Raw genomic sequence first — 22,089 nt, forward strand, 5'->3', positions numbered from 1 at the left:
TTAGTCTCCCAAGGCTGAGAGTGGAGGGGAGGAAGGCAAAAAGACAAGCAATAGTCAAAGACAAGAAAAGAGAGATAGTGATACTTTATTTGCTCTGGGCTAGAATCTGGATCAGCTTCTCAGGTTCAGGGAGCTTTTGAAGTGAAAATGCTTTTCATATGAACCTCTGATGGGGAGTAAGTGGGGGGGGGCGGGGAAAGTGCTTTCATGAGGCTACTGGGATTTGATGTGAAAGACTCTTAGTCCGTTTCTTTTTGAAAAGTAAATGCCAATCCTAGCTTTCTAGAAACTATTGATTTTAGGATGGTGAACACTAAAAAGATTATCTGTTTCTCTTCTGACCTTTCTGGGAATAGCCTGCATGCAAGCTGCCCTGGAGTTGGAACAATTAGCTGTAGCCACACTGATACAGGGTCTCAGGTTTCCCAGAAGCCTCTCTGCTGGCCCTTCGGGCCAAGATGAATTCCATGTGTGAGGCTCTGATAGGTTCTGTGTGTCCCACTTCCCAGGTACTGGTCAAAGAACACAGACTCTCAAAAACTCAACACAGAACCCTCCTGCCAGGACAATGACCCCTTTGACTTCCCACAGGCAGTTGCTACCACTTTCCTGTTACATCACCAATTTTTCTCATCTCAGCAAAGTGACTGACAGCCCTAGGAGAACCCATTTGAATAAGGTCTTTCCAGTCCCTGTGAGGAATGTACACAAATACTAGCAAAGCAGACAAGGGTATAGACACAGGTAAAATAAGATACAAATTTGTTTGCTTGGTGTTGTTGTAGTGCTGGAACTTGAACTCAGGGCCTTGCACATGGCTAGGCAAGAGCTACACCTCCAACACTTAGTAATGTCTTAATATTATTTATTTTTGGTAAGAAAAGTGCAAAGGTAGAATCCCATTCACCCAGTTACTAATGGCGACTAATTATTGACTCAAGGCAAATACTAGCTTATCTGCTCCCTTCATCTTCTTCCATTCCCTCCACATAACCATGGAACAAATTCCAGACTAACTCCAGACTACTTGGTTCATTTACTAACAATTCAGTGTCTGTCTCCAAAAGATAAAGACTCTGAAAACTAACACATTAAAACCACCCCAAGTATACACAATGTGCAAGTGGAAGCCCGGGGTTTGACTCCCACTGATACCACTTGCTACAGTGTGACTCCAAGCATAAAGTATCTCACACTCATTAGGGAAGAGCTCCCATTAACATGCCTCTGGACTTCAGCCTAAAGATAGGCTCCCAAGCCAGGAAGTCAAGACTACATACACTGAGTTGGCAGAGGCACTGCTCACTAGTTGTGTTTTTTGTACTTAGGACCCTGACTTCAGCTTATCAGATTCTGTTTCACTCCACTACTACTCTGAGTTACCAAGGTTACCGAGTCATCTCAGGCTTCATTACCACGGAGTGCAGACACAGAGCACACAGCACAATGCAGTTTCAAAGGGACTGACGTCTTCCCCTGTTGTAGGCAGTGAGGTTTTCCAGGCCCGGGTGTCAGACCAAAAAGGGACTGTAACTGTGGTCTGTGGGAAGGTCATGGAACGTGTAGGGGTTAGTAAGCTAACAGTTGTTTCCTGTCTCTAGTTCAGGGAGGATTAACTGGCCCCAAAATTGCTGTCATTTTGCTCAGTGAATGCTCTCCCATTGCTTTGCTACTACATCCCTCCCATGTCCTCTGCCATGACACATACAGACCCTCCCTCCAGGACTCAGGGGCTTCCTGCCTCTAGTATTGCCATAGCAACGATGTCTCTTTTTACCTGGGAAAGCTGGAAACCCTGCAGTGCTCTGTGCTGAGAATGCAAAGGAGGGAACCCGATTGCCTATGCTGTCTTTAGTACCCTCACAGCACATGCGTACTCTCCACACACAGCCCTTGCTCAAGGACATTACAATGAAATCAATAAAACAAATTAAAGTGCTGGCACCTGGTCATTCACAATTAGTGTGAAGATTAAGATGGGGTAAATCACTGTTTTTTATAAAGAGTTTGCTATCAACTCTTGAGACATCTTTAACATGAGATTTTTAAATACCATCAAAACACATTTTTTCAGTGAAGTTATAACATAGAAAAATTACATTAAATAACTTTACACAAAACATAGTAAGTGGCTAAGTAAACTGATGTGTGGTTTCTAGAAAGAGCCCCTGCAAGCTTAAGGTGCTGGTAGAATGTGCAAATGAGATGGGGCTGTGATGAGTTTAAAAAGCAAAGCTAAACCAGTGACCACAAAGCCACTAAAAGGACGGCAGTTTCTATTTCAATAGAGCAGACCTGATAAAAATCCAGTCTTTTTCTGCAATTAACACAGAGCAAACCCAAGAGATGGCAGGTATGTTCTGTTTCAAGAATAGCAGACAATAAATAGCAGCCCTGTTTGGAGGACCCCTACTGCGGGACAGGGGAAGTAGTATAAGGACCAGGGCCTCCCATTAAGTAAAAAATGTGACCAACAAGTCACACAGACAAACATATCCTATCTTTACTTTTAATTAATTCTGAGTTCTCCAGCAAAGTGTGCTGTGATCTTTCCTTTTAGGTTCTTCCCATGCCATCTCTGAGCATCATTCTAATCCTTCTAGATACCAGTGGGAAACCAATGAGCAATGCATGAGGAGAGGGGACAGCAGAGCTATGGACAGAAGTGCAAAGCCTTCAGTGACAGTAACAGTCCATAGGCAGCCTTCCTTGGGACAAAGCTGTCCCTGGGCAGTACCAAGCCTTTCTTGGAGCCTGGGTAATTTGGGTTTACAGGGGGTGGGAAGTTGGGAGGAGTCACATCTGTCCCTCATCTCCTCTCCTTTTTTCCATGTTGGGGTTATTGCTGAGTCCCTACTAGAGGGAGTTGTAGTCTTCACCCATTTATTTTGATAATACAGGCCTATAATCCTAGCACTTAGGAGGCTATATAAAGAACCCCTGTCTAAAAAAAAAAAAAACAAAAAAAGTCAAACCTACCTATCTCTTTTATGTTGTAACAGACTATAAGCAGGTTAAAAATAAGTGCTTTGAATGTAATTTTAAAATACAAGGTGAGTGACAAGTCACTTGCTTCCTGGTGGGATGTTATGCCTGGTCGCTTAACAATCTCAGAGGCAGTAAATTGTATGAATCTGGAAGAAGTTCTAACTTTCTAAGAATTCTTCTCATTACTGGGCTTGTAGCTCACTGGCCCCTCAAACATGCAGCCATTACTGAGTGACATAAAGCACCAGACACTGACCTTACCTTTGCTTATATGATGCCATGTATTTTTCGTATTTATCCCCCCCCCCCTTTTTTTTTTCTCCGAGAAAGGGTTTCTCAGTGGCTTTGGAAGTTGTCTTGGTACTAGCTCTTGTAGACCAGGCTGGCCTCAAACACAGAGATCCGCCTGTCTCTATGTCCCAAGTGCTGGGATTAAAGGCATGCACCACCACAGCCTGGCTTGCTATTTATTTTTCTTTGATTTAACAGGTAAAAAAGTATGGTCAGGGGAGTATTGAGAATAGATCTCAATGCTAGAAAGGGAAGTGGAGTCAGAGCTCCTCAGGTAACCAATGTGCTGCCCTTTTTCTGCAGGTAGCCATGACATTAGTGGACACTCACAGTCTCACAGTACCCAGCAAAAGGATGAGCCCAAAGGACTTCATCAATGGATGCTAACTTATCACCAACAGTCTTTAAGACAACCCTTAAAACAGATAGCTTAGCAAGAAAGTACACCAAAAAGGACTTGTGCTGTATAGTGCTAACAGAGGAAAAAGACATGCTTTGTTGACTGAATGGAACAGAGGGTTCTGTGATCATCTCCTGGGAAATGGTAACTCAAACCATCATCAGAGGCTGCTTCATGGGTTTGAGAAATAAGTACCAGTCCATTCAAGAGGATAGGCAGAGAGATGTCAGTTCCTGGGCAAGTGGGCAAACACCCAAAGCCCAGGGGATTTGCTGCTAGGTCCTTGAGGCCCTGAGATTCCTTGCTGACTGCTGAGCTGTAGACAGGAAAAAATGGATGAAATATAAAAACGGAAACTTTCTTTAGGGCTAAGAGGGAATGAAGGTTTTTATTTATATTTTCTTCCCCTGTATGGGGTAGTTATCATTCTTCCTTTTAAAGCCACTGCAAGTAATAGCAAACATAGGATTTATTCAACTCAGTGGGAAGATGAGGAAGAGGCACGCACGCACCCACATCCCCTGGGCTTTCCTTTGGGTTGCTAGCTCTGTCACTGTCCATCACCCAAAAATCAAGCTTCATTGTCTATTAAGCACAGTTTCTGTGGTGACTAGCACTGAGCCAAGGACTCTGGTCCATCCACAGTTCTTTAATGGGACCTTTCTGGAAACTGCATGAAAGGAAGGTCACATTCAAACAAGGACTTCCCATTCTAACACCTCTCTTTCTGACTCAAATTATGTATTATGAAGTGAGCCCTCACAGGCCTAGCAATCTTTTTGTCACCAAGACATTTAGTTGTCAATGTACTTGCTGATTAAAGGTCCTCTCTGACAGAGATGACACAAACATCAGGCCTTCTCATCTCTGGATAATGTGAAGACTTGGTTTGTCTAAGATTCAGCACACTTACTAGATTCCCCCACTAAAGTGCCAATGGCCTACTACTACAGCAGGAGCTGTCCTGGCAATGACAGCTAGGCCAGATTAATTTACATTCTCTCCACATGGGCATTCAGCTACTGTAGGCAGCTGAAGTTGCCCAGTTTTTAACAACAAACTGGTTTACTGCAGATGTGACTTTTGGTTATATTTCATAGACAGAGTTAAAGAGCACTGAAGATGAGAGGATACGATGAGATGGAACCTGAGAACTGTTGTAAATGACAAATAAACAACAACAACAAAAAACAAAAACAGATGAGCAGGTCTGTAGGTGGAATGAACCCAAGTGATTCTGAGCAGAGATAGGTAGTTACACAACCACATTCACATTCTTAGTATCCACTAAAAGACCACAGACAAGACTTTCTTCATGTTATTTTCATTCAACTCTCTATACTGGCTGCCTTTCCTTCCTTAGCACTTGCTTATTGCGGACTGGTGAATCTCTACCCCATGGCCCTGGCCAATTTTCTAGGAAGTTCTACATGTACTGTGGAGCATATAGCAAAGTTGTATCACCAAGAAGGTAGGAAGAAATTCTACAGGGAAATGTCTGAACCTAAGAATAAATATTCCACAGAATATTTGAAACCATCTCAGAACCTGCCCAAAGCTACCTTTCTTCCACTCCATGCCAAAACTACTCTTATCCACTGCTGAAAGAAGCATGGCAAAACAATGCTTTGAGAGCCACCAGGGAACTGAAGGTTCAGACAAGCATTCCATCACACCCAGGAGACCCAACCTACTTCACAGAAGACTGTCTCAGTCTTCAGTGATTTGGGTATCAACCCTCTTTCAGATTAACACATAACTATAATTCCTTATCTCATAGTTCCTGGAAGTACAACTGGATTGTAGGTTACTTGGCAAATACTGCAATGAGAAAACAGATGCCTTCAATCTTACACAGTACAAAATTAACTTGTGGATCATATTTTACACATGCAAAATTCTCAAGGATTAACTGCCAGTTTAGCCACCCTGCTGAAGAGAAAGATTGTTACCTAGAGAATTAGGGCGAGTACAGACAAAAGGGCAGACATCCTAACAGCGGAGCTATCTCTGCAATGAAGTTCTGTATGCATGCAGTGGTTTGCTTTAGTACTAACATGGAAGAATTTTGTCAATTCTGCTTACAAGACAGTTATGCTGACACATCTACGTTGGAAATACCCAAAAGGGAGAGGGACCCTTCTTGTGGAGAACTACTGCCATCTAGTGGCAGCTCACACAAGCGGGCTTTCTATTATCTCCCACTGACCCACTACCCAAAGAACAGAAAAGGAACCTAAGAACATGAGTGCCATTACCCATAGGCAAAGGTTAAATTCTGAAGCAGATGGTCCTCGAAGATGTAACACCCTGTGCTGCATTCTCTTCACGTTAGTACTTTAAACCCTTTGAGATTCCCATTCCATCATTACTAACACAATGCTAGTTCTTTGATCAAAGAAGTGTCACTTACACTTTAAAAGTGACAGGAAGCACATGTGTACTGCATTTGAGCACAGGACAGGGAAAAAAGCAAGCAAGAAATACAACACAGAAGAAGAAATATAAAACCCTTCACTTTTTTTTTTTTTAAAATCAGAGCACCCGTTTGCAACTGTAATCTATAAGTAATCTCATCTTCAACCATGATAACTAACTACCCTCACAAAGCACTGATCTTTAGCTGCTTCATGAAGAAGAACAGGCAAACTGTTCTCATGTATTAGCATGCAGTTCACAGAACAAAGTACATGGTTCATCAGGATAGTGCAAAGTGCCAAAATTCAAGCAAATGTGTTAGGAAGAAATTCTCTCCCTTACCTTCCGGCAGCGAGGATTAGGGCAGCTGAACCTCTTCACATCACTGTCCAACAGAGCAGGGAAGCTACAGGAGGGGCATCTGGAATAAATAGGGAAGGTGTATCACTCAAAATGGTTAAGGGGGTTTCATGGGATTGTGCTACCCAGCTGGAGTGTTAAGCAAGGCAGACAGTGCTTTGTACTCCTTAGTTTTCATTATAACCTAGACTGAACTTCTTCCTTTACTTGCATTTACCAGGAATAACAGATACCCATCCATCCCAAGCCCAAATTTACTAACAACAGCATACCTCAAGTTTTCAAGAATTCCCTATAACCATTATTTTTCCTACCACCCAGGGAATGGTGATTCAGCAATCAGGTGGTAAGAAAAGCACAAAAGATATCCACTGAGAGATGTTTTCATTATAAAGCTTAATTATTTCATTTCTCAGCAAGAAGTGCTAGAAAACCCAGACATGCCTGATCAAATGCTCCAACAGACTTTACCTTGGGGATCAGCGGAGTCTCAGAACTCACCGGACAAGCTCATCAGCATAGGCTGCAGTGACTTCTTCTTCAGCTTTCCGTTCATAGTATTTGAACAGAATGGTCTGGGGGAGCACCTTCTCCAGTTCACTGGTTGGGAAAGAACATGTGCAGCTGCCTTCCATGCAGCTGAGTTCTGACTAGAATAAAGCAAGCAGGCAAGGGGGTGGGGGGAGAAAAAAGGGATTCAGAATAATAAAAGAGCTAAGGAAGTCAAACACATCTTTTAAGGGAAGGGCCAATGGCAAGAACACAGATGTGTTCTCTCTCAGAAATCACTCTCAAAGCCAGGAAGCATAAAGGGCCTTCCTTGATCTTAGTAGATGACTTCTAGCAGCCCAAGCTACAATCTCTAAAGATGGAACACCAACAGCTAAAGTGACATGGTCAGTAGGTTGGAGGAGGCTGGCTACAATGTCTGAAGTAAGCTGCTTCCCTGGTAGGATCTGTAAAGCTGGAGACCCTTTTGGAAGGGAATGGAAGAGGTGGTAACTATTTTTTTTTTTTTTTTAAATTTTAAGGGGGGGGGATGGTTTGGACTTCTATTCTCACTTTCTTTGGATAGAAATCAACAGAAAGGGAAAAATGTTCAGGTACAGCTGAGCTCCAGTGTGGCCTCAAGAAGACCTGAAGCAAAACTTGCACACGGAATTGCTGTTTCCTTCTTCCCAGTCAGTTCTAGGATGCTGGGACCAGGGCAGTATCATATCTGCATTCAGTGATAATGCATTACAATGAGGATCACAACTAGAAACACTATTTAAACACCCAAAGTCACCACTCAGCCTATACACCTGTGGCTCAAATAGCTTCCAAACAGACCCTTATTAAGAATGGAAAGTGCCAGATATCTGAAGAACCATACCAGGAGAAAGATGGACACCAAAGTAAACACAGGGAAATGATCTCACAGAATGTTTCTAGCAGTTCCTGAGCATCTCCCTTTTCCAAGGGAATAAGCTGAGCCACAAGATTTTACTGGGTGTAGGAGACCACATGGCAGCTCTCTTTAGTCTGTTCCAAACTGTGTTAGGATGCCATAACTGTGACATATAAATACTGTGATTTTCAACATGGTTCTCATTGCTCATATTAATTCCTCAGTGAATACAACACTAAAGTTAAAGTTTGTGGCGTCTTATCCTTGGCTCCAGAACAGCTTCAAAACAATTTCTGAGTGATAGAATTGAGAGAATCATTTGTTATAATGTTGGGTACTTTCAGCCTGAGAAAGCAGTCTCTCTGACCCTTTCCTGCCTTCTTTCAACCACTCCTTTTTCCTACCCAAGGCAAGCCACAGATGCTAGAATTTCTCTTCAAGGCCACTCACTCCAAACTACTACATACACTATTAACTCTTTTTTGTCTTTTTGTATTGGAGCTGGCCATAAAGAATTTTCAAATCTTGTTATGTGATAGCACAATGTAGAATCCTTAATTTCAGATGGGGCCATACTCCACATCCACAGAAACACTACAGAAAACCCAGGAAGAATGTGAACGGCTTTGTTGAGTTTTTCTAGTCAAACTCTTATCTAATGCCATTTCCACAAGTTGTCCATACTTCAATTCTATGTAATAAAGTCTCCATAAAAATTCAAAGGACAGGGTCGGGAGAACTTCTGGATGATGAACTTTGGAGGCTTACAGGAAGGGGAACAACACTCCAACCCCTTGCTAGCATGTTTGTATATCCTAAGTCTTTAGGGACAGAGTTCTTATACTAGCTCTTATGCTCTGTCTGGAGCTGTCTGCTCAGTATGCTGATCTGGAGCTCAAATAACCTTTGTAATAAGCCTGAAGTATAAGCATTTCTCTGAGTTCTGAGAAATACAGGTCTTTTTCTTTTGTTCTTGTTGTTGTTTATGAGGCAGGGTTTCTCTGTGTTAACACCTGGAGCTATCCTGAAACCAGCTATTCACACCAGGCTGGCCTCAAACTCACAGAGAACCACCTGAGATTAAAGGCATGTGCCACCACAGCCTGGCTGAATTCTGAGAACTACTTTAAGCAAGCCAACTAAGCCTACTGATCAGGTCATGAAAACCCCAGTTTGTAGTTCAAAAGACAGGCTTTCCAGAAGCCTTCAACCTACAGAATCAGACACCCCCCCCCAGGTAGGTGGTATCAAAACTGAATTGACTTTACAGCATGTGAAATAGTAACAACTACAGAACTGAATGCCTGGCTTGCTAGTGGAAAGGAATCCACATGTTTAGTATGAGAGCTTGAGGCTGAGCCTTTTACCCCCAACACTAGAGGGTATTTCTCAGTATTTCATGATCTTTTAGTTAGGATGCTGATTTTTAAAGGTTGTTAGTAACTATTTCTCAATTCAGATTTGTCTCAGGATTAGATTAAAATCACATACTCATGGCAATTTTTCAGTGAACCACAAGAGGAAGTAAAAGATTCCATGGTGTCATAAAGGTGATGCTAACAGCCATTTAAAAGGTTATGTTTGAGGATGGTAGGCACAGAAAACTTTGGATGGATTTGGAAGGGAAGAGAGAGGAAGAAGGAGAGGGAGAGGGAGAGGGAGAGGGAAAAGGGGAGGGAGGGAGGGAAAGGTCTTTAAAAATAAAAAGGTCACTTTCTAGATCATGGTGTTGGTTTCTTCTCTCTTACCCTCTCTCTCCACTCTCCCCCTTCTCCTTACTCTGCTAGTACTAGGGATGGAACCCAGGGCCTTATTCATGTTAGTCCTCCCCTATTTTTTTTTTTTTTTTTTTTTTTTTTTTAACTTTGAAACAGGGTCTTGTGATCCTCTGCCTCTCAGCCTTCCATGTAGTTGGTATTAATTACAGAACCGAGCCACTTGGCTCATTATTACTTTGTTACAGTTGCTCCAAGAGATATAACACAATATACAATTCCTCTTAATATAGTTTTGTTGGTGTTCAGTGAAATGGACTTTGGACAGAGGAGCATGAACTTATAATTATTATGACTTTTAAACAAAATCTTTAAAGTATGTGAAAATATATTAATGTACTTTCATATGCTCAAATAAACTAATCCTGAGCTTACTCTTTATCTAATTGTAACCAGGAAAGTGAATGCTCAGGCACAGGGCAGTCACGGTTCTACTCAGAACCAACACGATAGAAGTCAGGTCATGCACATATCACCTATCATCAGAACATTGCTCCTCTCACACAGTCACCTTTTTTATATGTATGACACACCTTACCTTTCCAGCCCCGAACACTGCCTCTTGGGCATATCTGATAAGACATTCTTTGCAGAACAAGTGAGCATCAGTGCACTGTGTCAGTTCCTCAAATGGAAACTCCCCATAGCAGCATCGACACTCAATCAGCTGTCCGTCCTATGAGTCAAAGATACATGTGAATGCTCCCATACCCGATTCAAGCACTGAGGCCTCATTATAGCCCTTTACACTTCCTTGTACCAGACACACATTGAAGTCAAAACTGAATCCTAGCAGACACCAAGTAACAAACTTACTATCTAAAACTAGCTCAAAAGCTGGGTATCATGACAATGTATGCATAATAATGACACTTAGGACACTGAGAAAGAAGGAATTCAAGTTTGAGGCCAACCAGGGTAATGGAATAAGACCCTGTCTCAAAAAGAAGGTAAATAAACAACAAGATAAACCCAACTCAAGATATCAGTGTAACACTACACCATAGCTAAAGACAGCAAGCAACTGATGCAACAGATGCTGATATGTCTTTAAAAGGGTTAATGGCATGACACTTTATCCAAGAAGCTTTCTAAAGCTGGATTTGTTCCTCTTGTCAGAAGACAGTGGTGTGAAGAGACGATAAGCCAGCCCTTGCTTTTGGTTAGGGGACTGAGGAAAACTAAGCCCCATCCTTAAGTACCTAGAGAGATGGAATGTCAGCAGCTTGCTCTTGGTCATGCTCAAAAAGGCCACTAAGCAAGTAGGCAGATATGGCACAGAATCTGAGTGTAGGAATGCAGAACAGTGCCTTCTAGTGAATTTCTGTCCATGAACACATTTATCTCCTTTCAGTTCTGTTCTAGTGTTATATGAAGATAACCTTCTCTAGCTGATATAATTGACTGTGACTTGAGAGAACTGCAAAATCACAAGTCAACAGCAGGTCATATACAAAAAGCTTTCAAAAAGCCCAATGAGGAGTTCAAGGCCAGCCTGGTCTACAGAGGGAGTTCCAGGACAGTCTCCAAAGCTACACAGAGAATCCCTGTCTCGAAAAAAACCAAAAAGCCCAATCCAATGAGTACACCCTGAATAAATGAACTTGGTGAGATTTCCAAATACCTTTTGATACTGTTCTTCATTCATCTGCAGGGCAAGCAAAAAGTCTTCATGCTGAAGAACAAAAGAATCAACATTCAGATACAAATGTAGAAAAGAGACAACCATAAGCCATTAGCATGCATTTCAATTTATGTACACTATTAACCCTTCAGTTAACATGGTTTAGTAGTTGAAAAGGCTACCAAAGAATAAATCTGCAGAATGAATAAGGGGAACAGATTAACACAAAACACTGGAATAGGAAAGAATAGCATAAGCAAACAGGAAGCTAATGGGCCAAAACCAAGTTTGATAACACAATTTGCTGGTGAAGTTGGGAAGCAACCAGCACTTGCATATTGTTGCAGAAGATGTAAAGTGGCTGACCATGAAGGAGGCATGTAGTGTGAATTCAACAGTAGAAAAAAAAACTTGTTTTTTGAAATACTATCTCTCTATGTAGTCTTGGCCTTGCAGACCTAAAACTTGTTATGTAAATCAGGCTGGCCTCAAACTCATAAACAACACCCTACTTTCTTCCCCTATCTCAAGTACTGAGATTAAAGACATGAGCTACCTAGCCTGGCCAAAACTTCTATTTTGAGATGGAGTCTCACTTATAGTCCTGGCTGGCATCAAAATCATGGAAATCTGCCTGTCCCTGCTTCCCAAGAGCTTCAATTAAGTTGTGTGCCACTATATTTTGCGATCAAAGTCATGTTTAGGAAGCTGTCCCAAGATGCACTGAGGCATTAAAGAGGAACTGATTGATGTATGTACAAACTTGTTTACAAACAGCCAGACCCTGGAAACAAGCCTGGACCTCCATCAGACAATGTTATAGCAGTTAAAAACGGAAGAGGAAAACCTCTGGTTGCTATATGGTTGCTAGGATACACACTGCTAAGTGAAATAGCAGATGCTGGAGTACTTCCCTTATAACTGTCTTGATAATGCTATACATGTGTGTATGTAACCATGTGTCAGAAGACAACTTTGTGAAGCCAGTTCTCTCCACACACCTGAAGGTGTATGGGTTGAGTCAAACTCAGGTCTCCAGGTTTGATCCGCAACTGTCTTTACCCAGTGGGCCATCTTGCTAGACTTATTTCCTTTAAAAAAAATAATTTATTTCAGCCTATCTTTTGGATAAGAAAGAGAAATAAATAAAATACACATATATACTTGCTTTTACTTAAAGTAAAAATAAACTAAAATGAATATTATTAAGAGGAAGTGAGAGAAGAATCTGGCTCGCTGGACATTTCTTGCTTTATAGTTTTGACTTAAATAAAAATGTTACAAAACTGGCCAGGCATTGGTGGCGCACACCTTTAGTTCTAGCACTTGGGAGACAGAGGCAGGCAGATCTCTTGTGAGTTTGAGACCAGCCTGGTCTACAGAGCAAGCTCCAAAACAATAGAGAGAAACCCTGTCTTGAAAAACAAAACAAAAAATTACAAAACTGAAGGATAAAGAGGCCCCCTCAAAAAGCCATTTCCCCATAAGTCAAATATTAATAACAGTACAAATAAACATAACTACTCATGTTACTGACATAATCAGACTTGTTTCAAGCAACTTTATGGTTTTCATTTGTATTTTTCTTTGAAGCACAGTCTTGCTATGTTTGTTCTGAGCTAATTCCCCTGCCTCAGTCTCCCCTCTGGGTTGTAATAGTGTCTATCACTGTGCTCAAGTGATTTTAAATTCTAATCTGGTAGGTATTATGTTAGGTCATAAAGAGTCAAAACTGTCCTTGGCACATACACAAAATAAACACAAAATGAAAGAAATAATAAAACCTGTACATTGAGCCTGGTGGTGGTGGCACACACCTTTAATCCCAGCACTTGGGAAGCAGAGGCAAGGGGAGAGTGTGACAAATCGAGAGCGAGTGAGAAAGAAAACAAGAGAGCACAAGAATGAGATAGAGAGAGATAGAGAGAGAGAGATAGAGAGAGAGAGAGAGAGAGAGACACTTTGGGAGAATTTTCAGGTCTAGGCCTGTGCTGGATGTTTTATGTCAACTTGATGCAAGTTAAAGTCATTTGAGAGGAGGGAACCTCAATTAAGAAAATGTTTCCATATGATCAGGCTATAGGCAAGCCTGTAGGTATTTTCTTAGTGATTAGATAGATAAAGGACCCAGCCCATTACTGGTGGTGCCATCCCTATGTTGCTTGGTGATACTGGTTTCTTTCTTCCTTATTTTTTTCTTTCCCTGAGACAGGGTTTCTCTGTGGCTTTGGAGCCTGTACTGGAACTAGCTCTGTAGATCAGGCCGGCCTCAAACTCAGAGATCCACCTGACTCTGCCTCCCAAGTGCTGGGACTAAAGGCATGCACTACCAACACCTGGCTGATACTGGGTTCTATAAGAAAGCAAGATGAACAAACCAGTAACCACCCACCCCCAGCTGGTGGCTTCTGATCAGCTCCAGCCTCCAGATTTTAGCTCTATTTCAGTTCCTGCCCTGATTTCCTTACATGATGAACACTAATATGGTAATATGTAAGTGAAATAAATCCCTTCCTCCCTATGGTGTTTCATCACAGCAATAGAAACCCTAACTAAGGACAAACCCAGAGACACCAGACCACTTCACTATGCCAGACCAAAATGAGGTCAACTAGAGTTAAAGATGTGAGGAACCATGTGCGTGCTGGAAATTGAGCCTAAATCCTGTTTTTCAAGACAGGGTTTCTCTGAAACTCTTAGTAGACCAGACTGGCCTCAAACTCATAGAGATCCAACTGCCTCTGTCTCCCATGTGCTGGAATCAGAGGCGAGTACCATCATGCCTGGTGTACTTCTCATTTTGTTGCACAGAATTACTTCAAAATTTGAAAAACCAAAACAAGACAAAACAGCAAGAAAAACTAACTTTTTGACTGCTTTATCAAAGATATCGCCAGGTGAAAGTAGTCTTTCTTTTTACTTTTTCTTGGAGGCAGGGTCTCAGTATACACCTCAGGATGGCCTTGAACTTGTGATTCCCCACCTTAGTCTCCTTTGTGCTAGGACTACAGGTGTATGTCCCACACGTGACTAACAGCATATTGTGCTATTTTCTTGGTGGTCTGGGAATTAAACATAACCATCTCACACATGCTAAGTCAAATGCTCTCCCATTCAGCCATATCCTTGGCTCTCTTGATAACTAGGCTAGCCTTGAACTTTTATTAATCCCTTGGCCACAGCTTCCAGGGTAGCTGGGATTACATCACTACACATAAGAATAGCTACATAAGACTAGCATCTTAAAAAGTATGAGTGCAGAGAGACTGCTAAGTCACCACTGCTTTTTTTCTATTGCTACAAATTTAACACAGTTCAAAAAAATAAATGTGGCCTCAAATGGGACAAGGTGGTATACACTTTAATCCCAGGCAGAGGTAAGTTTATCTCTGAGTTCCAAGAACAAAACAAAACAAAACAAAAAATGTAACCTCATAGGCTTGGGTCATCATAAACTCAGAACCCACGGCCACCAAAGCCTACAAGATTTTTATTAATTAATTATATGTATTGCAATAGGATTGAATGTTTAATAATATTTGGGAAAGTTATAGAGCTAAAAGAGACTCCTGTTTTTTTGTTTTTTGTTTTTTTTTCCCCCACCAATTGTGGCTGAAAGAAGTGAAAGACATATCTTACAGGTCATGGTACACATGTGCACACAAACATACACATGTGCAATAAAGAAATGCAATAAACTTTTTTTTAAAGGTCTCTAATGTCAATCTGATTCATGAGATTAGTTGAAACCATGAGATTAGTCAGTATTATTACAAAGTATAGTTTTGTTTTTTGTTTAAAACCTTTTCTGTGCTAAAAGGACCAAAAAGAAGAAACTCAACACAGAAAGCAAACAAACTGAATAATTGATCAATGATATAGTAAGAAGGGACAAACAAAACAAAAACTCAAAAATCTTTGTTGTGAGCTGGGTATGTTGGCACACTCCTGTAACCTAAATAGTTGGAGTAAGGAGGCAGGAAGATTTCCAAGAGTTCAATACCAGTCTGAACGGCATATGGAGTACTAGGAGAAACTGGTTGACAGTGTGACCTTGCCTCAAAAAAACTAAAAACCTAAAGGCAAACTAAACTTTACTATGGAACCATTCAAAAAACAGAAATTTGGGGCGGGCTGGGTGTGTAAACAAATCCTCCAATTCAAGATTCTCCTGCTTTAGCTATCAGTGCTAGACTTACAGATGAACAACCACACTTTTCTTATGTGTGTGATACTAGTGAGGAACCCAAGCTGGGCTATACCCCAGCATCCAAAGGAACTCTTGAAGGCAGCCATGTACCATACTCCATCAGGGAGCAAACTAGAACTTCATAACCACATTCCAAGATCAAAGAACAGCTTCTTACCTCTGCCATCTCTTTGACTTTCTGCTCATAGAATTCCTGTTCTTGCTGAACAGCTGGAAGGAGGGCTTGCTGGTCATAGGATCTATAGTGTCGACGCTTGTTTTCCAGAAAGAACATCCTCTTTTCTATTTTTATGTTACCTACAGACATATGACAGAGTGAAACCACAGAGAAAACTGTTCACTAGGAATACAGGCCAAGCATTCTGTCTTCTACAACTTAGCACCCCACCAGCCCTGTGGCAAGACACTACTACAGCTTCCTACAATTCATCTTGCAGTTAGACCATATGCTTCTCATGTTTCATCTGTCATTCCTCACTTTCTTTGTGCGAACCAACTGCAAAGCCTCTCCCACTCTGACTGCACTGTTCTGAGTGATCATACAGTTTATTTTTATTTTATTATTTTTTTCATGTTCATTGATGTTCTGTCTGCATATGTGTCTATGTGAGAGGTTCAGAAGCTCTGGAATGGGAGCTACAGTTGTGCACTGCTGTTTGTTCGGGTGCTGGGAATTGAAGCCAGGCCTTCTGGAGGAGTAGCCAGTGCTCTTAACCTCTGAGCTATCTCTCCAACCCCAGAGCATACAGTTTATTACCCTTGTAGAAATAGTGGCTTTTCACTTCTGAACTATTACAGGTATACAGCTAGAATGCTTTTTTTTTTTTTTTTTTTTTTTTGGTTTTGTTTTTAACTTTGTTTTGATATAAAAAAGAACTTTGTGAAAAACAAAGCTGGTCAACAAGGTATTAAAACATATTGCAAGCAACATGCTCTCCACTACTGAACACCAGAAACTTATGACTACATCTTAGAGATGACAGAAACTGCTTTAGTTTAGCTCAGTGAGACACCTATATTATAACCAGAGACCAGTGAGATTGTCACATAAGGCACTGCTCCCCAAACTGCTGAGGGACCTGACCTCTATGTCACAGTCTCTATGTCACAGTCTCACTTACTAAAAGGTAGAACAAAGAATTCATAAATCCAAAACCTTTCTAATTTTTATTTAATCATAACTGAATGAAGCTTTAGAAACACACGTAACAAAAGACAAATTGAAGACAACTTTCCCATCTGTGATGTTGCTAAAGAGCAGTACATTCCTTTGTTGACACAATCAAGTCACACGAAATGTTATAAAATCCTGCTTCCCATGTTTGAGGGGGGCTCAGACCCCAAGTGATTTCTTTGAAAGACTTCCTGCAGTTATTCCTAATGAATAAAGTAATTACTTTATTGTTTATTAACAAGCAAAATCCATGCAGTTATCACAAAACAGAATGGAGAATCTGAAATGCTAAGCTGAGGCTCCTGCTCCTTCAATTCCAAAGGGCCAAGAATGCCTCCCCTACTGCACCTTATCTTTTAGTCACTAAAAACTCCACCCCCCAGGACCCAAATGCTCTTTTCAACAGGCTAGTGGACCAGTGACAGAATTTCCATAACGTATTCCAATGGGAATAAAGAAATTTTATAAAAATATGTCTACCAGCCATGCTATCAGGTGCAAAACTGACTCTCAGTAGCATGAATTGATTACTGACTAAAGGTTGAAACCATTATATAGCCAATTCTGACTAAGTGCAGCGTTTATCCATTAGTCCACACACGAAGTTCTCCACTGTACAACATTGTCCTGCTATAATAAACCTACAGAAAGAGGAAGCCAACAATGGCAGCTCCTGTCTCTAAGTTGTGATGTGCTATCCAAACAGTCCTAGTCAGTTCCTTTTGTGCTTATTTGGTCTTTGTAAACAATGAATACAATGTGCCTCGTTTCAGTGACTTCACAAAAAAGAAGGTACCAGATCACAACTTTACATGGTATCATCAACACTCAGCTTCCATTACCTTGTTCAAATTTGAAATCTATGAAAGAATACTGATTCATTTCTTTCCTCTTTTTCCGTTTTCCACTGGCTTCAGGTGATAGCTCCTGCCATTTTTTAATAGCATCAGAAAAGGCCTAAAAGTTGAAAAAGGGAAAGATTATCATCATAAATGTAAAGAACAAATAAAAAAAGGCAATCCTTAACGTTTCATCTTCCCTCACAGTGCTGGATCTGCCCAGTGTGACAACATTAACAGGTTAAAAGGCAACATAAAGAAACGAAAGCTATCCACACATGAACACATGCTAGGTTATAAAATACTTGTGAGTAGTACTCTGGGTTCCACAGCCACAGCACACACACTGTTTTTGGTAGCAGTCCTCTAGTCCCAACTGATTCCTTCCCTAGCACACTTTATTATATGTTGCAGTCTCAAATCCTTCAACCAGTGTCTATCTTTTTCCTTGAAACTCCAGCTTCTTCCTCATTTCTTAGATGTTTCCAATCAACACTTAAAAAGAACTCACTGATCCTTCAGTTCTTAGCCCTAACCTTCTTCACCTCTTTGTGGTTAAAGCAGTGTCTGATCATGTTTCACCCTGTCCCCTCCTATGGGCACGAACAAAACTCACAGAGGCCATGTTTCTCAGGCCATATACTAAGGAGAGGCCAAGCACACTCCTCCACATGAATCTTCATCTCCTGGACCTCCCTGGCAGTGTGCATATGCTCATGCTCCTTACTATTCCTCATTGCTCTGCTAGCCTATCATCATGTTGTGAGTCCTCTCTATCTGACAGATTCTCAGGCTATCACAATACAGGTTTGCCTTCTGCAAACTGGTCACTCTCAGCATCCCATCTCTAGACATTTCTCTAACCTTTTCTGTCCATTCAACTACCTAATAAATTGACTGCCTCAGACACTACACATTAGAATGCTTCTTATTCTTTCCCTACAAGCCAGTTCTTTTAGGTTTTCCTTCTTCTAGCAGATGACATTACAGTCTTCTTCCATGCCTGTTATGTCCTCTGTAAACTTGTTTTTTTTTTTCCTTTCAGAGAACATCTCAATCATTAACAGCATAACTGTTTGTTAGCTTCTCTGCTTCAAGTCATTTCCTCCAACAGACTATGAGCTTCTGGAGAACAAAAATTGTTGCACAGCACATAACACACCCTTGCTTGGTAACCTGCAGTTTGCATGCAAATGGTTACTGCATGTCCTGCCTAAACAACAATACCTAACTCAGGATATAGTTACCTGGTATAGTTGCTGTATGTCTTGCCTAAACACAATACTTAACTAAGGAGGGAATTACTTGATGTTTTGGGTATTGAGAAGGTAATCAACTTAAACTTATTTGTTCTTTGTATCTTAGTAAAGAAGTCTTTTGCCTTCTCCCCATCTTTTGATGGGAGTAGAAACAGACTTTGAACAATAAACATGGGCGGTTCAGCACTCACTGAACGCCCTCCTGATTCTTATCTCTTGTCTTTTGTATATTTCTTTCCTCAATCCACACTCCTCCTTCCAAGTACAGACTGGACAGACTAGCCAGCGGGACAGGACAGAAGACCCACAAAATTGGGTTACTACAAAGAACAACATACTCATATTGATGTATTATTTAAAAAAAAAAAAAAGTCACTTTAGCACCTTTCAGCTTATCCTTCCAAGAGCTTAAAACAAGGTTTAGAGAGGAAGGACTACCCAAGTTACACCTCAAAATGACTTGAATTACAAACAGTACACTATAGGAACTGAAGCTCACCTCTTTGACAATGCCACCTCATCCTCATACAAATCTGGAGAAACCCCAAGCAAAGCCTGCTAAGGGGCAAAACCCATCATGCTACTTTTTGGCTCTCCTTTGGCTGTGGAACTTCCTATTTCCTCTTTCTAAAATTTCCAAACCCCATGCATCAATCTTAAAGTCACATCTTAATACTCAGCTGCAAGAATATTATAATTCATCAACTTTGAACTGCATAGATGATTCAGTAGTTAAGAACAATGGCTATTCTTGCAGAAGACATGGGTCTGATTCACAGCACTCAGGGAATCTCACACCTTCTTCTAGTCACCCCTGGCACCATGCACGAATGTGGTGGTGCATTGACATATATGTAGGCAAAACACTTAAACACATTTTCTTTTCTTTTTGGTTTTAAAAGATAGAATTTCTCTTGTGTAGTCTTGGCTGTCCTGAAACTAGCTCTGTAGATCAAGCTGGCATTGAATTCAGAGATCCATGCCTCTGCCTACCAAGTGGTGGGGTTAAAAGTGTATGCCAACAGTACCAACAGCACCACTGGGCTCATACTTTTTTTTTTTTTAATTAAAGATTTGTCGGGCAGTGGTGGTGCACACCTTTAATCCCAGAACTTGGGAGGCAGAGGCAGGTGGATCTTTGTGAATTTGAGGCCAGCCTAATCTACAGAGTAAGTTCCAGGATAGGCTCTAAAGATACAGAAAAACCCTGTCTTGAAAAACAATTAATAAATAAAAATGAAAGATTCATTAACTTTACCCAAAGCTAAACATGCCACCTTTGAACTAGAGCTATTTGCTAAAATTCCTACCATAATTACATTTTATAAGTGAGGCCATTAAAGCAGAGGTGCTATTTGGAAGGTGAAATCAGAGCTCCTGGAATGGTGGTGTACTGGCTTGGTGGCTCCTAATAAAGGGAGGAAAAAGCTCCAGATTGGAGCCCTAGAGGGGTTGTTATTTCATTAGGTGAGAAAGTCCACTTAAAATGAGCATTCAGAACTTGTCAGGGAACCACACCTTTTAAAATGTCATATATAAATTAGTCTCCAAGTTTTCACTTTAACCCTTGTATTAGTAGCAGTGTGTACTATTTTACAGTTGGCCAAATGCCTAATTATGTAGACTAGATATAATAAGATTACAGGGCAAGAATAAGAATGTCTTATGCCCTGTGTCTATGCACCTAGACACTCAGATAACTTTCTTGCTTCAGCCATCTGCATCATGGCTTCGGTGAAAGCATCGTTCCATCAAGGCTCTGTTCTAGTGACTGTTCAGTTCCTCCAGCTCTCTTATTTGCCTTTTGAGAACTTATCACACTGTGGTTCCAAATAGCCTAAAAACTCTTTGGGTGGAAGCTACTCTGTGTCCTAGTTTTCTTTCTTTATTCTTGTTCTTTTTAATAGTGCTGAGGGTATATGCATGACAGGCATACCCTACTTTGTGGTTTACTGATCCCCCGATTTTCACTGTCAGCCTAGGTGCGAACTAAGAAGGAATCAAAAAACAAAAACAAAAACAACAACAACAACAAAAAAAAAACCTGCCAAGGAACTAAAAAATGTTCGTTTAGCTATTTATTGTCTAATCTTTTCCCCCAGTTTATTTACATTTTTAAATTGAACAGCTACTCACATCATAGTTATAAGTCAAGCATATAGTCAGTCTGATAAGGATTTTAAGACATCTAATACTAACCAAAGTTACCTTAGGAGATACATAGAGCTTCCAAGAAGCTTTGGAGGTATACACCTGTATTCCTAACACCTGGGGCCAGAAGACACTGAGGCAGTAAGATCCTGAGTTTTAGGCTAGATGAGGCTACACAGCAAGTCTCTGCCTCAGAAGAGAATGGGCAAGTTGATGCCTTAAAGGACAAGGGACAGGAAGAGACTTAAGTCTGGTAGAGTGGATGGGTAAAAGTAGGGACTTGCCACTCACACAGAAGCCAAGATGACCACTAAAGCTACATGGCAGGAGGAAACTTGGAAGCCTGGGAAGTGAACGAGCAACTGGAGAGAGACCAAGTTAGAGAATAGATTAAAAGATGACCTCAAAATAATGGAGAAAAAAAGCTGAACAGGAAATTAATTTCCAAGCTGGTGAAGCTCACAGGCCTGAGTATGCAAATCAAGACAGCCATCCTAGTCAATCTTGGTTGGATCTGGAATTAGCTTTATAAAAAAAAAAAAAAAAAAAAAAAGCCTCTGGGAAGATGTATAAAGTTATTTTCTGGATGAAATTAACTGACAGGAAAAGACCCTTCCCCAGAGTGGGCAACACCTTCCCAGCAATGGCCCAGATATAAGGAGGTCCAAGGGAAAAGCTACTGCTTTCTGCTTTCTTGTGTCTGACCCTTTGTGAAGACTGTTATCTAGCCTGCTGCTACCATTACCACCATACTTAATTTTAACTACAAACCCCGATTTCAAGAAAACATAGTAAAGAGTACATTATTTGTTCTAGTAACAAACACATTTCCAAAGTGTTAATAAAGAAAATCTTGGTGGTGGTGCATGCTTTTAATCCCAGTACTCAGGAAACAGAGGTAGGTGGATCTCAGTGAGTTTGAGGCCAGCTTGGTGTACAGAGCTAGTTCCAGGACAGCCAAAGCTACACCAAAAAACCCTGTCTTAAAAAACAAAACAAAACTATGTTGGGGGTGGGGAGGGAGAGAGGTATGTAAGACCTTCTTATAACCGACAAGTTCTCAAAATGATCCATTAAGCCTAAGTCTCTGATAAAATCATGAAGGCAAATGCTACAAAACTGACCAAAGAGAACAGAAGCTTCCAGCCTCCCACTTTAAAACTGCACACCAGCAGTTCCAGGACAGCCAGGGATACACTGAGAAAACAAA

The 22,089-nt window shown here is 41.0% G+C and overlaps 1 protein-coding gene across 7 annotated transcripts in view; it reads right to left on the minus strand.

The window, feature by feature from the left end:
• Positions 1–22,089, minus strand: part of Rnf216 (ring finger protein 216) — a 101,552-nt gene that overhangs the window by 56,606 nt on the left and 22,857 nt on the right. For all 7 annotated transcript variants that reach the window (XM_051205498.1, XM_051205492.1, XM_051205495.1 and 4 more), the window contains exons 8-13: positions 17,473–17,587; positions 15,614–15,753; positions 11,247–11,297; positions 10,161–10,298; positions 6,959–7,107; positions 6,440–6,518 (exon numbers count right to left, since the gene is read on the minus strand). In XM_051205498.1, coding sequence (XP_051061455.1) covers positions 6,440–6,518; positions 6,959–7,107; positions 10,161–10,298; positions 11,247–11,297; positions 15,614–15,753; positions 17,473–17,587 — 672 coding nt within the window. The remainder of the gene's footprint in view (positions 1–6,439; positions 6,519–6,958; positions 7,108–10,160; positions 10,299–11,246; positions 11,298–15,613; positions 15,754–17,472; positions 17,588–22,089) is intronic.

This window comes from Phodopus roborovskii, unplaced genomic scaffold (assembly GCF_943737965.1).
Source record: "Phodopus roborovskii unplaced genomic scaffold, PHOROB, whole genome shotgun sequence".
NCBI lineage: Eukaryota > Metazoa > Chordata > Mammalia > Rodentia > Cricetidae > Phodopus > Phodopus roborovskii.